Genomic DNA, 16,880 nt, shown 5'->3' on the forward strand with positions numbered 1-16,880 from the left:
ACGCTTTATATCAAGAGTATAAAATTAACACTTATAAAAAATCAAATCTTCACCTAAAAATATGAGAAAAGTTTAAAAGACCCTCTACATAGAAAAACTACAAAAAATGATTCATTCACTTAAACAATCTGAAGTAAAAACTCAATGTAATCTTACAAAACTTAAGAGAAAAGGCCTAAGAAAATAAATCTTTAAATCTCAGCACACAGAACTACAGAACATCTTTTAGTCCTAAACCCTTATATATGTACACTTAATACACTGTAGATACAAATTTTAATATATATTTATAGTAGAAAGTTAAACACTCTCAAGGCATAAAAAAGTAATCTGGAAAAAATTACACTGAACTTTTAATTAAGTAGCAAAATGCTATTAGTAACCCAATTATCTTCAATTTATCCTATACGTTTTTCCTAAGCATCTTATGTTTATTATTAGCTCTATAGTCAAAATCACCAATTCTGTGTACACCTCTGTCCTTGGCTCCAACCTTAGAGCTACGGTACTAAAACAGATGATAACAGAGCATAGAATCTAGGACATGTAACAATACAGCATAAAAACATGATGATGGAATCAGAAGAGGCAGATTGAGGGTGGAGGGTGGGATGAGTAATCTCTCTTCTATATTTAAACCTGAGCTGCTCTCCAGACATCCCATTTGAGATATAAAGATGATATGAAGCAAGACTCTTCGTGAAAGGGTAGTTCTAAGCATCAACTACAAACAGATGCCAGCTAAAATTGTAAGAATGGATGAGACCACCTCCTGGCACACATTTGGAAATATGCAAGCAAGACTGAAATATCTAGGTAAATTAGATGATTCCCTATCCCCCCCTCATTAGTATTAGATATACAGCAGAACAATGTTCTAAGTACTGGGATAACACATGCTGGAAATAATTTCTAAAATATTAAAATATAGACACTACATAAAATAATGCTTTTGGTTCTCTTCAAAACACTTATCACCTACCTCATATTTCACATTTGTTTACCATCTGTCTCATGGAAGTCCCCTTAGAGAAGGGTCTTTTATCTGTCTTGTTTACTTCCGTGTCCTTAGTACCTACAACATTGCCTGGCACATGGGAGATACTCAATATTTGTTGAAATGAATAAATTCTCTCAACCTTTCTGTTCCCTAAAGACCCCGAACTTTTTATTCACCATCTTATACAACAATTCCTTTAATTATTTTTCCATTAATTGCACTTTAGTATAACTGCCCAAGGAAATTTATTCATTCATTCAGTATATGTATTCTATCCATTCACTCAATGGATCATCATTCACTCAATTATTATTTCTGGATTGCATTCCTCTTCACAGAGTATTTTGGAAATATCACAGTTTCCCTTACTTCAACTTGTTTATAAAAAGAACATTAAGAATGGATCATGGACTTCTCTGGTGGTCCAGTTCAGTTTGGTCACTCGGTCATGTCCAACTCTTTGTGACCCCATGGACTGCGGCACGCCAGGCTTCCCTGTCCATCACCAACTCCCAGAGCCTGCTCAAACTCATGGCCATCGAGTCGGTGATTGCCATCCAGCCATCTCATCCTTTGTCGTCTTGTTCTCCTCCCACCTTCAATCTTTCCCAGCATCAGGGTCTTTTCCAAAGAGTCAGTTCTCCCCATCAGGTGGCCAAAATACTGAAGTTTCAGCTTCAGCATCAGTCCTTCCAATAAATATTCAGGACTGATTTCCTTTCGGATTGACTGGTTGGATCTCCTTGTAGTTCAAGAGACTCTGAAGAGTCTTCTCCAACACCGCAGTTTAAAAACATCAATTCTTTGGTGCTCAGCTTTCTTTATAGTCTCACTCTCACATCCATACATGACTACTGGAAAAACCATAGCTTTGACTAGATGGACCTCTGTTGGCAAAGTAATGTCTCTGCTTTTTAATATGCTGTCTAGGTTGGTCATAGCTTTTCTTCCAAGGAGCAAGTGTCTTTTAATTTCATGGCTGCAGTCACCATCTGCAGTGATTTTGGAGCCTAAGAAAATAAAGTCTCTCACTGTTTCCATTGTTTCCCCATCTATCTGCCATGAAATGATGGGACCAGATGTCATGATCATAGTTTTCTGAATGCTGAGTTTTAAGCCAACTTTTTCACTCTCCTCTTTCACTTTCAACAACAGGCTCTTTAGTTCTTCTTTGCTTTTGGCCGTAAGGATGGTGTCATCTGCATATCTGAGGTTTCTGCTACTTCTCCCAGCAATACTGATTCCAGCTTGTGCTTCATCCAGCCCAGCATTTTGCATGCTGTACTCTGCATATAAGTTAAATAAGCAGGGTGACAATATACAGCCTTCACATACTCTTTTCCCAATTTGGAACCAGTCTGTTGTTCCATGTCCAGTTCTAACTGTTGCTTCTTGACCTGCACACAGATTTCTCAAGAGGCAGGTCAGGTGGTCTGGTATTCCCATCTCTTGAAGAATTTTTCAGTTTGTTGTGATCCACACAGTCAAAGACTTTGGCATAGTCAATAAAGCAGAAGTAGATGTTTTTCTTGAACTCTCTTGCTTTTTCTATGATCCAACGAATGTTGGCAATTTGATCTCTGGTTCCTCTACCTTTTCTAAATCCAGCTTGAACATCTGGAAGTTCATGGTTCATCTACTCCTGAAGCCTGAATTGGAGAATTTTGAGCATTATTTTGCTAGTGTGTGAGATGAGTACAACTGTGCAGTAGTTTGAGCATTCTTTGGCATTGCCTTTCTTTGGGATTGGAATGAAAACTAACCTTTTCCAGTCCTGTGGCCTCTGCTGAGTTTTCTGAATTTGCTGGCAAATTGAGTGCAGTACTTTAACAGCATCATCTTTTCGGATTTGAAACAGCTCAGCTGGAATTCCATCATCTCCACTAGCTTTGTTCGTAGTGATGCTTCCAAAGGCCCGCTTGACTTTGCACTCCAGGATGTCTGGCTCTAGGTGAGTGATCACACCGTCGTGGCTATCTGGGTCATTAAGATCTTTTTTTGTACAGTTCTTCTGTGTATTCTTGCCACCTCTTCTTAATATCTTCTGCTTCTCTTAGGTCCATACCATTCCTGTCCTTTATTGTGCCCATCTTTACATGAAATGTTCCCTTGGTATCTATAATTTTCTTGAAGAGATCTCTAGTCTTTCACATTCTATTGTTTTTGTCTATTTCTTTGCACTGATCACTTAGGGAGATTTTCTTATCTCTCCTTGCTAATCTTTGGAACTCCGTGTTTAGATGGATATATCTTTCCTTTTCTCCTTTGCCTTTTGCTCCTCTTCTTTTCACAGCTATTTATAAGACCTCCTCAGACAACCATTTTGCTTCCTAAGGCCCACATGACTTCGCATTTTGGTGGTCCAGTGCTTAAGAATTTGCCTGCCAACATAGGGGTCATGTATTTGATCCCTGGTCCGAGAATATTTCACAGGCCATTGGGCAACTAAGCCCTTGCACTACAACTACTGAGCCTGCAAGCCACAACTAGAAAGCAGACCCCACTCACCACAACTAGAGAAAGTCCGCATGCAACAACAAAGACCCAGCACAGCCAAAAAAAAAGGAAAACGTTTGTCTTCAATGAACTGCTACTCTATGAAGAAAATGGAACTGTGCCAGTGCCTTTGCCTTCATGATGCCCTTTTCCAGTGGTCTTCCTACAGCTATTCTCATCTCAGGGTACTTCTTCAGAGCATTCTTCAAGCATGCGGTTCCCCACAACAGGCCCAGCACTCTATCACACGTCTCCTATTTATTTCCATCACAGTGTTGATCAGAAATAATTTCTTGGTTTGTTCATTAATTCTCTGTCTTCCTATGCCATGTAAACTCCTGAAGACAGGGTTCTCATCTGTCTTATTCAAGTCAATTCCTTGAACAATATGGCAGAGTTTGATGAATATTTGTTGTATGACTATCAAAAAACTAGAAACAATCTATGAGCAACTTGAAAAACACAAAGTAGCATACACTTTAAACAGCATTTATTAAAACTGAAAATGATCAGGACCCTGTGGTGCTCCTGGCCTTTCTGTTCCTGTTTTCTTTTTTGAAGGGAAGAGAATCCAGCCTCCATGACCTTTCCTAAGTTCCAAACGGCAGACGTGAACAGTTGCTAATCAGGGGAGGAGCAGCCAACAAGCCAACAGAGTCCAGGAATCAAAGAGGCTCATCAATATTAGGGCTTCCCTGATAGTTCAGCTGAAAAAGAATGTGCCTGCAATGCAGGAAACCCCGGTTTGATTCCTAGGTTGGGAAGATCCCCTGGAGAAAGGATAGGCTACCCACTCCAGTATTCTTGGCCTTCCCTTGTGGCTCAACTGGTGTAAAGAATCTGCCCACAATCAGGAGATCTGGGTTGGGAAGATCAACTAGAGAAGGGCAAGGGTACCCACTCCAGTATTCTGGCCAGAATTCCATGGACTATATAGTCCATGGGGTCACAAAGAGTCTACACAACTGAGTGACTTTCACTTTTTTCACTTTTCTTCAAGATTAACTGAGACCAGATTAGAGAAGTGCAGGCCCTGCACACATGCTAACCTGTCAGCAACCCTACCCTTGAAACTAGTGCTATAAAACTCCTCATCAAATCCTCCTGGGTTGGGACACATAGGTCTTGAGGGCAGGGGTCTGTCATGTCCCTCCTTGTCTGGCAAAGCAATAAAGCTATTCTTTTCTACTTCATCCAAAACTCTGTCTGCAAGATTCGATTTGGCACCGGTATACAGAAGACAATCTTTTTGATATAAAAACCAATGCAAACCATTACCTGTATGTATCTCATTATTTGGAGCACCAAAACTAATTTTTTAAAAGATGGAGGGAGGGATTTGTGAACAACCAAAAGTAGACTGACTTTTTTATCCAAGTAAAAAAGTTGTTAGGTCTCTTTGTACAGATCCTATTTACTTATCTTATCAAGGAAAGAAATGATATATTTAGATTTTAAAGTTTTGGAATTCCAAATAAAATGTTTCTAATCAAGAAGGATCCATTTTTATCCTGAGTCATTACTGTCGTAGATATATTCTTCCAAAAAGATTATGCTGCCAGATGATATTCAAAAAGCTCATGTTTTCAGTGTACTTTATTTATACTTTAGTAACTTACATTTTACATTTAAAGTATACAAATTCAATAAAAGGATTTATTTGGGTATAAAATAAAAAGTACAGAGATTAATTTTGGGTATTTAAAAAAAATTGGGGGTATTTTTTGCTTTATTACAGGTTGAGCCTTGCAAATATTCTTCTGTGTAACTATTTCAGAGAATGTAGATTATTTCATACTGAAGCTGCTGTTTGCCAAAGCCCAAGTGTTCTGTAATGATTTGGTAATTAGGGAGTTCTATTCTTTTTGTGCCTATACCAATAAAGGAGAGCTTTCAAATCTTAGAAGAGTTTAACCTACAAATCCCTGTACCTTTATTTGTCCCATGATCTGTGGATATAATACGCCAGTCCAAACTGGTAACTCCAAACTTAAAAAGAAAAATGGAATACAATAACCAAAGATTTTGAAGTTTGGGGCTTAAAAACACACAACACTTTGTTATTCTCATAAGAAAATATTTACACTTTAAAGTAATATCACCATGAAAGGAGTATCTCTCCCCCTATTAACTGCTCCAAAAGAGCTATTATCTTTGAGAATCCATAATCTTTTGATGCTACAGATGGTCAAAACAAAATATACCAATTATTGCCATGTAAAGAAAAATCACAGATTTTAACACAGTTAAAAACAAAAAGACAGAATATTAGAAAAATAAGGTTTCATGGTGAAAAAAGGTTCAGCTAAAGAAGCACAAGTATGAGAATAAATCAATTAGAGGAAATAATGCTATATACATAAAGTATCCATAAAGAAAATTTTTCTTAAAGGAATGTTTGGATCTTATTAAATTTAATTTAATCTCACCCTCAACACATTTCCCTTATTTAATCCTAACATAAAATTTATATAATGAAGGAAAGAGAGTTCCAGAAAAACATCTGCTTCATTGACTATGCCAAAGCCTTTGACTGTGTGCATCACAATGAACTCTGGAAAATTCTTCAAGAGATGGGAATACCAGACCATCTGACGTGCATCTTGAGAAACCTGTACGCAGGTCAGGAAGCAACAGTTAGAACCAGACATGGAACAACTGACTGGATCCAAATCAGGAAAGGAGTACGTCAGGGCTGTATATTATCACCCTGCTTATTTAACTTGTACGCAGAGTACATCATGAGATATGCTGGGCTGGATGAAGCACAAGCTGGAATCAAGATTGTTGGGAGAAATATCAATAATCTCAGATATGTAGATGACAACACCCTCATGACAGAAAGCAAAGAAGAACTAAAGAGCCTCCTGATGAAAGTCAAAGAGGAGAGTGAAAATGTTGGCTTAGAACTCAACATTCAAAACACTAAGATCATGGCATCTGGTCCCAGCACTTCATGGCAGATAGATGGGGAAACAATGGAAACAGTGAGAGACTTTATTTTCTTGGGCTCCAAAATCACTGCAGATGGTGACTGCAGCCATGAAATTAAAAGACGCTTGCTCCTTGAAAGAAAAGTTATGACCAACCTAGACAGCATATTAAAAAGCAGGGACATTCCTTTACTGACAAAGATCCATCTAGTCAAGCTATGGTTTTTCCAGTAGTCATGTATGGATGTGAGAGTTGGACCTAAAGAAAGCTGAGCACGAAAGAATTGATGTTTTTGAACTGTGGTACTGGATAAGACTCTTGAGAGTACTTTAAGCTGCAAGGAGATCAAACCAGTCAATCCTAAAGGAAATCAGTCCTAAATATTCATTGGAAGGACTGATGTTGAAGCTGGCCACCTGATGCGAAGAACTGACTCATTAGATAAGACCCTGATGCTGGGAAAGATTGACGGCAGGAGGAGAAGGGGACAACAGAGGATGAAATGGTTGGATGGCATCACTGACTTGATGGACATAAGTTTGAGCCAGCTCTGGGAGCTGGTGATGGACAGGGAAGCCTGGTGTGCTTCAGTCCATGGAGTGGCAAAGTGTCGAACACGACCGAGAGAATGAACTGAACTGAACCTCACAGTGAAGATTCCTCTTTGATCTCTGGTGGGTAGCAAGATGGAAAGAATAAGATTAGCTTTGGTAGCTAGAAAGCAGAGCGCTCAGAAACTTTAAAACTCCTCACTGAAGGGCTAATATAGAAGCAAAGTACTACAGTAAATAAAGCATGATCTCTTGAGCCAGAGTATTTGGGTTCAAATTCAGGTCACTAGCTGAGTGTCCTTGGGTAAATCTCTTAATCTCATGACAAGTTCCCTATCCATAAAACAATGATGATAACAAATATATCAGTGTATAAAGCAAGGCCTCCAGAGGTAGCAAATCCTTTAACCTCTTTGGTGACAATTTCCCTACCTGTTAAAGCAGATTTAAACAAGATGATAAACTCAGAGAGTTTTAAGGCTCAAATAAGGGGAGACACGTGAAAGTATTATTTAAACAAAAGCTACCATCAAATGTGACTAGCTTTCAGAAGCATTAGTAACTATGGTAAATGTAAAGATTACAACCAGGAGGAAGGTGTGGGGAGGGATGCTAGGGGTAATAATCAGGCTCTACACCAGCTCATACTGGTTGCTGCAGTTCCAACCCCAACTTTTCCTGAAAGAAGTAGTTTCGATTCCCAAAGTAACACTGATAGAGATCCAGGTAGAAGGCAAATATTTTTGGAGGGATAGGAAAAGACACGCGTTTATTCCTAAAACATTTATTGTATACCCAATGTGTACATAGCACTAGCAATGACAACCCCAGTCTACTAATGACTACACTGTCTTGAGTGTGTGTTTTCATTAAGATGAAAAAAAAAAAAAACAAGTAAAGTCAGTATCTTTTATCCAAGTTCACTACAGAGCTAATTGCTAGCTCTGTCATCAGAGAAAAACATTGACTATTCAACTCCAGCTACATGGAACCTGTAACTATTAATAGTATGCAGAGATTTAATCTATAAGAATAGGTATATTTACCTACAAGTTTCATAAGAATTTTTTTTTTTTAATAAAATACACTCACCCAAGGCAGGGTATCCAAGGTAAAATCGATCTGCTCCCAACCATCCAAGGAAAAGAGACAGTGCAACCGCCACTTTGTATGAATAGCCATTCCTGCACAGAATCAGAACCTGAATGTCACATTAATATATTTCCAACATGTAAACATTTTAGAAAATAATGTTAATTATTACTGTTTGTTAATCAGTTCATTCATCCATTCAATTAATGCTTTTTGGGTGACTACTGAGTGCCAGGGACTATTTCAGGCTACTGGGATATATTAATGAGCAGAAGAGATAAAAATTCCTGCCTTTAAAGAGCTTACAATCTAGTGGCAGCAAGTAATAAACCGAAGTGAAAGTCGCTCAGTTGTGTCCAGCTCTTTGCGACCCCATGGACTATACAGTCCATGGAATTCTCCAGACCAGAATACTGGAGTGGTTAGCCTTTCCCTTCTCCAGGGAATCTTCCCAACCCAGGGAATGAACCCAGGTCTCCTGCATTGCAGGCAGATCAAATTCTTAACCAGCTGAGCCACAAGGGAAGCCCAAGAATACTGGCGTGGGCAGCCTATCATTTCCCCAGAGGATCTTTCTGACCCAGGCATCAAACCGGGGTCTCCTGCATTGCAGAAGGGTTCTTTACCAACTAAGCTATGAGGGAAGCCCATAAACCTAAACATATTTTAAAAAGAAACTGTGTGTTAGAAAGTCATAAAGAAGGACTTCCCTGGTGGTCCAGTGGCTAAGACTGTGCTCATAATGCAGGGGGCCCAGATTCGAGCCCTGATCAGGGAACTAGATCCCATGTGCTGCAACTACAATATCCTGTATGCAGACATGAAGTTTGAAGACCCCACCCCACATGTACAACCAAGACCTGGTGTGGCCAAATAAGCAAATATTAAAAAAAAAAAAAAAAAGACAGTCATAAATGCTATGAAAAAAGAAGTGGATTAGGGTGTAAGGGAATTCAGAATGCCAGGGATACAGATCAGGGCCATTTAAGTGGAGTGACAAGAGTAAGCTTCATTGAGAAGGTGGTATTTCAGCAAAGACCTAAGGGAGGTAAGAGATTCAGCCATGCCATGCCTCTGATGGAAAAGTGTCCCAGACAAAAGAAACTGCTGTTGCAAAGGCAGCCTACCTGGCATGTTCAAGGTCTACTAATGAAGCAAGTGTAGGAAGAATGGAGTAGGAGAGGGGAAGAACAGAAGGAGACAAGGTCAAAGAGAGAACAGGGCAAAGAGGGCAGATCATGCAGGGCCTTGAATACCACTGTTAAGTGCTATAAAAACACCATTTTCTACTGTGAGTGATATGTGAAGCTACCGCAGAGGTAAGCAGAGGTATGGTGTAAAAATAGTCATTCTAGTTGCTACGCTGAAGATGACTGCAGGGGAGTATTTGCGAGCTACTGTCACAATAATGTACAACAAACCTTCCCAGATCAAGAAGAGACGAAACCAGAAAGGAGTAAAAGTGAGGAAAAGTAAAACCAAAAGAGTGTGGTGTCAACATGGATCTACTGTATTACACAGGGAAATCTTCTCAATGTTATGTGGCAGGCTGGATGGGAGGGGAGTTAAGGGGAGGATGGATACATGTATACGTATGGCTTAATCCCTTTGCTGTCCACCTGAAATTATCACATTGTTAATTGGCTTTACTCCAATACAAAATAAAAAAGTCAAAAAAGAAAAAAGTGTGTGGCATCTTGGAAGTCAAGTGAAGTCAGTGTATTAAGAAGAACAGAGTGATCAGCTGTGCCAAATGTGACTGACAGATGATATAAGAATGCCTGAGAATTTACCACTAAATTTAACCAAGAGGAGAGCATTAGTGACCTCACCAAGAGCAATTCTGGCAACAATGAGGGCAAAATATAGAACAGAGCAGGCTTAAGGAAGACTGGAAGGGCCATAGCAGTGCCCGTGACTCTGTCCCATCCTACAGCACCCACAAATGTGGCTCTCCCCTGCCCTCCCCACTGCAGCAGAGTCCACAACCCAGCCAACCCCACTTGTGGCAGAGATACCTGTCACCCTGGTGTCCCTGGTGGTAATGCCAGCAACGACAGCAACTCTCGCAGTGTCAAGGCACCAGTAACCCCACAGGAAAGAAGCAGAGATGATGAGGGCACTGACGACACCTCTGGCAGAGGTGACAGAGGGCAGAAAGTGCCAATTAAATATAGCCAGAGGCAGCTCAGGGCAGAGAGACCAGGCTGTAAATTGTGCTGCAGTGCCACCTACTGAAAAGCAAAAGAAAGCACTCTAATTACCAACCTGTAATTGGTAATTAGAATTACTGTTGGAATCAAAGTAAATAAAGTTTTACCTAAATGAGAAAGGTATTCACTACCTCAAGCATGCCAGCAAAGGAACAACTCATCAAGCACCATGCAAAGCCACAGTAACACAGCATCAGAAAAAGAAAATGACAATTCTCCAGAAACCAAACTTAGAATCACAGAAGACTGTGGTCTCACAGAGAATTCAAAATAGCTATCAGGAAGAAACACGCTACAAGAAAACAGAAAAACAGTTCAATGAACTAAGCAAAAATAATTAATGAAAAAAAGGAATATTTTATCCAAGAGACTGAAACTCTTTAAAAAAAAGAACCAAACAGAAGTTATGAAGCTGAAGAACTCAATAAACGATATGAAGAATGGCATTAAAAAACGATGGAAACAGAGTAGACCATATGGAAGAGAGAATTAGTGAGCTTAAAGACAGAAACTGGGAAATGATTCAGGTGAAAGAGGAGCAAGAACTAAGTCTTTTTCTTTTTAATGAAGAAACTACAACAGCTATCCAACTCCATTAGAAAGGTGACATATGGACAATGGGTATACCAGAAGGAAAAGAGAAGGAGAAGGAAACAGCTTATTTAAGGGAGCAATAGCTGTTCAGTTCAGTCAGTCATGTCTGACTCTGTGACCCCATGGACTGCAGCACGCCAGGCTTCCCTGTCCATCACCAACTCCCAGAGCTTGCTCAGACTCATGTCCATCAAGTTGGTGATGCCATCCAACCATCTCATTTTCTGTCACCCCCCTTCTAAGTAATAGCTGCTGCTGCTGCTGCTAAGTCGCTTCAGTCGTGTCCAACTCTGCAGCCCCACAGACGGCAGCCCACCAGGCTCCTCCATCCCTGGGATTCTCCAGGCAAGAACACTGGAGTGGGTTGCCATTTCCTTCTCCAATGCATGAAAGTGAAAAGTGAAAGGGATGTCACTCAGTCGTGTCCGACTCTTAGCAACCCCATGGACTGCAGCCCACCAGGCACCTCCATCCATGGGATTTTCCAAGCAAGAGTATTGGAGTGGCTGAGAATGTCTCAAATCTGGGAAAGGAGTTAGATATACAAGCCCACGTAGGAAATAGAACACCTAAAAAGACCTTCTCCAAGACACATTAAAACTGCCAAAAGTCAATGACAAAGAAACAACTTTAAAGGCAGCCAGGGGGGAAAAAAGACAGCAACCTACTAACATACCCCCACTAGGTGATCAGCAGATTTCTCAGCAGAAACTCTATTGGCCAGGAATGACAGTAGAATGACAAACTCAAAATACTGAGAGATAAAAACTGTCAGCCAAGAATACTCTATAAAGCATAAGTTTCATTCAGATACAGGGAGAAATAAAGGCATTCCCAGACAAACAGAAGTTGAGGGAGTTTATCATCACTAGACTTTCCTTAAAAGAAATGCTTAAAAAAATTCTTCTACTTGAAATGATAAAGCGAAAGTACAAAAAATTTTAAGCTAATAAATAGAATCAGAAAATGGTAACTATATATCAGAATAGGTTGCTGGGAATTTCTTAGTGGTCCAGTGGTTAAGACTCTGCACTCTGAATGCAGGGGACCCCAGTTCAATCCCCGGTCAGGAAACTAGACCCCACATGCTACAACTAAATATGTGGCAACAAAGATCCCGCGTGCTGAAACGCAGACTTGGCACAGCCAAAGTAAAACAAAATACAAATCATTAAAAACAGGTTGTTAAACACAGAATTATAGCAAAGATTAAAGGGTGAAAAAAAATAACTATAGCTACATCAATTTGTTAACGAATTCACAGTATTCTGTGCTGAGACATATTTGTGACAACAAAAATATAAAAGGGAAAAAGGAAAAAAGATGTTACCTCTATAGGCATAGGAGGATAGGATACTACCAACAGGACTTCCCTGGTGGCTCAGTGGTAAAGAATCTGCCTGCCTATGCAGGAGACATGGGTTCGATCCCTGGGATGGGAAGATCCCACATGCCATGAAGCGACTAAGCCCGTGTGCCACAACTGACACTATGTTCTAGAATCCAGAAGCTACATACTGAACTCATGTGCTGTAACGACTGAAGCCTTGCAGCCCTGAGCCTGTGCTCCATAACAGGAGAAGCCATTGCAATGAGAAGCCTGTACACCCCAACTAGAGAGTAGCCCCCACTCACCACAACTAGGGAAAAGCCTGTGCAGGAACGAAGATCCAGTACAGCCAAAAATAAACAGATAAAAATTTTAAAAAAGATACTAACAACAGAAAAAGGACTATCTTTGAAATGTTTATACAAACCTCATGACAACCACAAAACAAAAATCTAGAGCAGAGACCCAAAACATAAAAAAAAGAGAGAAAACTGAGAAAAACATCATAGAAGACTACCATTTCCTTGCACAGAAATGCAAAGAAAAAGAAACAATGGAACTACAGAACAACCAGAAAAAAAAGACAAATGGCAATACCAAGTCCTCATACATCAATAATCACACTAAATGGGAACTTCCCTGGTGGTCCAGTGGTTAAGACTGTTTTTCCATTGCAGGGGGTATGGGTTTGATCCCGGGTTGGGAAACTAAGATCCTGCATGCCACACAGCATGGCAAACACGCAAACACACACACACATACACACACACACTCTCTCTCTCTCTCTCTCTCTCTCTCTGAATATCCCGGGTTGGGAAACTAAGATCCTGCATGCCACACAGCATGGCAAACACACACACACACACGCTCTCTCTCTCTCTCTCTCTCTCTCTCTGAATATAAACAGATTGAATTCACCAAGCAGAAGACACAGAATGCCTGGATGGATTAAAACATAAGACCCAACTATATGCTGATTCTAGGAGACTCATCTCAGGTCTAAGTAAAGGACTGCAAAATGATACTCTAAGCAAATGGCGGCCAAAAGAAAGCAGGCGTTAACCACACTCATATCAGACAAAACAGACTTCAGACCAAAAAAGTTAACAAGAGACAAAGATGGGCATTATATACAAATGATAAAGAGTATAATTCATTTAGATAACATATTCATTGATATATATGCACCTAACAACAGAGCACCAAAATATATAAAGCCTATAACTGACTTAAAGGGAGAAAGTGACGGCATCACAGTGAGAGGAAGAGATGTTAACAACCCACAATAAACGGATCGATCACACAGGCAGAAAGAGAACAAGGAAAACGCAACCTTAAATGAAACACTAGGCCAAAGAGACTTAATAACAGATGTATACAGAACATTCTATCCAAAATCTGCAGAATAAACATATTTCTTAAGGGCACACAGAATGTTCTCAAGGATAAACCATCTGCTGGGGCATAGAACAAGCTTTAATAAATTTAAGAAGACTGAAATTATATCAAGTATCTTTTCTGACCACAATGGTATGAAACTAAAAATGAATTTTAAGAGAGCTGAAAAAATCATAAATATGTGGAGATTAAACAACAAACAACTGAACAACTATTGCATCAGTGAAAAAATTAAAGGGGAAGTTTTAAAAATATCTGAAGAGAAATGAAAATACAACATACCAAAATCTCTGACACACATGTAATATCAGTACTAAGAGAATGGTTTAAAGAAATACAGGTCTACTTCAAGAAAGAAGAAAAACCACAAATAATCTAACCATACATTTAAAGAAACTAGAAAAAAGAAGGAAAAAAAAATGAAGCCCAAAATCAGTAGAAGGAAGGAAATAATAAAAATGAAATTGGAAATATATGAAACAGAGACCAAAAAGAAAACAGAAAATATTAATGAAACTAAGAGCTGGTTCTTTTGAAGAGATAAAGTTGACAAACCTTCATCCTGACTCACTTAAAAAAAGAGAGAACTCAGATAAGTAAAATCAGAAATAAAAGAGGAGAAGTTACAATGGATATCAAAGAAATACTGGGTTAGCCAAAAAGATCATTTGGGTTTTTCCATGTCATCTTATCCAGAAAGAATTTTTTGGTCAACCCAATATAAATGCTTATAAGTGACTACTATGAATAGCTGTTTGCCAATAAATTGGACAACTCAGAAGAAACAGATACATTTTAGAATCATACAGCTTTCTAAGACTGAATCCATAAGAAATAGAAAATTTGAATAGCCCAATTACCAACTAAGAAGAGATTAAAAATGATAATCAAAAACCTCCCCCAAAACAAAAGTCCAGGGCCAGATGGTTTCACTGGTGAACTCTACCAAACATTCAAAGACTTACTACCTATCTTTCTCAACCTCTTCAAAAAACTGAAGAGGAGGGGACACTTCCTAACTCATTTTAGAAAACCAACATTACTATGATACCAAAATAAGACGAGGACATCAAAAGAGAAGAAAATTACAAAACAATCTCTCTGATGAACACAGATGCAAACATCCTCAACAAAACATTAGCAAACCAAATACACATTAGTAAACCTAATACACTACAAGGATTACATACCATGATCAAATGGGATTATTACAGGAATGCAAGGATGGTTCATTTGCAAATCAATCAATATGATACACCATATTAACAAAATAAATAAAAATCATATGATATCTCAATTTATGCAGAAAAAGCATCTAATAGGATTCAACATTCATTTATGACCAAAAAAAAAAACTTTCAGTGAAATGAATACAGAAGGAATGTACTTCTACATAGTAAAGGCTATATATAACAAACCCATAGCTATTATATTCAGCAGTGACAAACTGAAAGCTTTTCCCTCTAAGATCAGGAACAAGATAAGGATACCCACTCTTATCACTCTTATTCAACGTAATACTAGAATTCATAGCCAGAGCAATTAGGCAAGGAAAAAAAATAAAAGACAACCATATTGGCAAGGAAGAAGTAAAACTGTCACTGTTTGTGGATGACACAATTTTATATACAGAAAACCCTAAACATTCTACCAAAAAAGTATTAGAAATAATAAACAAATACAGTAAAACAGCAAGGTAGATAATCAATATACAAAAATCTGCTCTCTTATATATTAACAACTAGAAGAAAAAGAAGTTTAAAAAATCCCATTTACAATTGCAACAAAAAGAATGGAATACCTAGGAATAAATTTAACCAAGGAAATGAAGGACCTGTACACTGAAAACTATAGGACATTATTAAAATTAATTGAAGAAAACAAAGAGAAAAGTAAAAATATCCCATGCTCATGAAATGGAAAAATTAACATTGCTAAAATACAAATTACCTAATAGAATCTATAGATTCAGTGCAATTCTTATCATACAACTCAATTACAACAAAACAAACAACCTGATTTGAAAATGGGCATAGGATCTGAACAATTTTCCAGTTAAGACATGGCTAATAGGCACTTGAAAAGAAGATGTTCAGTATCACAAATCATCAGAGAGATGCAAATTAAAACCACAATGAAGTATCATTTCACACATTAGAATGGCTATTATCATAAAAACAAGAAAAAACAAGATGTTGGAAAGGATGTGGAGGAAAAGGGAACACTCATGCATTGCTGGTGGAAATGTAGTTTGGAGCAGCCACTACGAAAAACAGTATGGAGATTCCTCAAAAAACTAACAATAAAATTACCATATGATCTAGCTATTACAAGTCTGGATATTTATCCAAAGAATAGGGAAATACTAATTCAAAAATATATACGCATTCCAATGTTAACTGCAGCATTATTAACAACAGCCAAGATGTGGAAACAACCTAAAGCCCACTGGTGAGTTAATGGATAAAAAAGATATATACACATATCTAAACATACAAGACTACTACTCATTCACTAAAAAAAAAAAAAAAAATCTTGCCATTTGTGGCAACATGGACAGATCTTGAGGGCATTGTGTTGAGTGACAGAAGTGAGATACAGAAAGACAAATATATGATTTCGCTCACGGCTGGGCCTGAGCCTTGCAGAGACAATGGGACATAGTCCATGCTCATGCTTAGTTATGTCTGACTCTTTGTGACCCCATGGACTGTAGCCCACCAGATTCCTCTGGTCATGGGATTTTCCAGGCAAGAATACTGGAGTGGGCTGCCATTTCCTCCTTCAGGGGATCTTCCTGACTCAGAGATTGAACCTGTTGTCTTCTGTGTCTCCTGCACTGCAGGGGGATTCTTAACCCGCTGAGCCATCAGGGAAGCCCATTTTGCTCATATGTGGCACATACGAAAAATAAGTAAATGAACAACGAAAAAATAACATGAAAAAAAAAACCACACTGAAACAGAAGATACTGGTAGTCCCCAGAGGTGAAGGTAGGTGGGAGGTGGATGAAACGCATAAAGGGGATCAACTGCACAATGATGGATAGGAACTAGACTTGGTGGCGAACAGCCTGCAGTGTATATAGAAGTTGAATTATAATGTATACATGAAACATGTTACAAACCAATGTTAACTCAATAAAAAAAAAAGTTGGAAAAAAACTAAAGAAAAGAAGCATTAGATAATCCTTTCAAGGAGTTGCTACAAATAAGAGTAAAGAAATAAAGAGGTAGCTGGAATCATCATTTTAAAGTCAAATCTGATCATGT

At 38.6% G+C, this 16,880-nt stretch overlaps 1 protein-coding gene across 4 annotated transcripts in view; it reads right to left on the bottom strand.

Moving 5' to 3' along the window:
* The window catches only part of TM2D1 (TM2 domain containing 1), a 46,185-nt gene that overhangs the window by 13,495 nt on the left and 15,810 nt on the right, over nucleotides 1-16,880 (bottom strand). For all 4 annotated transcript variants that reach the window (XM_069593235.1, XM_069593206.1, XM_069593217.1 and 1 more), the window contains exon 4: nucleotides 8,074-8,165. In XM_069593235.1, the coding sequence (XP_069449336.1) occupies nucleotides 8,074-8,165 (92 nt within the window). The remainder of the gene's footprint in view (nucleotides 1-8,073; nucleotides 8,166-16,880) is intronic.

The sequence above is a fragment of the Ovis canadensis genome, chromosome 1 (genome assembly GCF_042477335.2).
Source record: "Ovis canadensis isolate MfBH-ARS-UI-01 breed Bighorn chromosome 1, ARS-UI_OviCan_v2, whole genome shotgun sequence".
NCBI classification, from domain to species: Eukaryota; Metazoa; Chordata; class Mammalia; order Artiodactyla; family Bovidae; genus Ovis; species Ovis canadensis.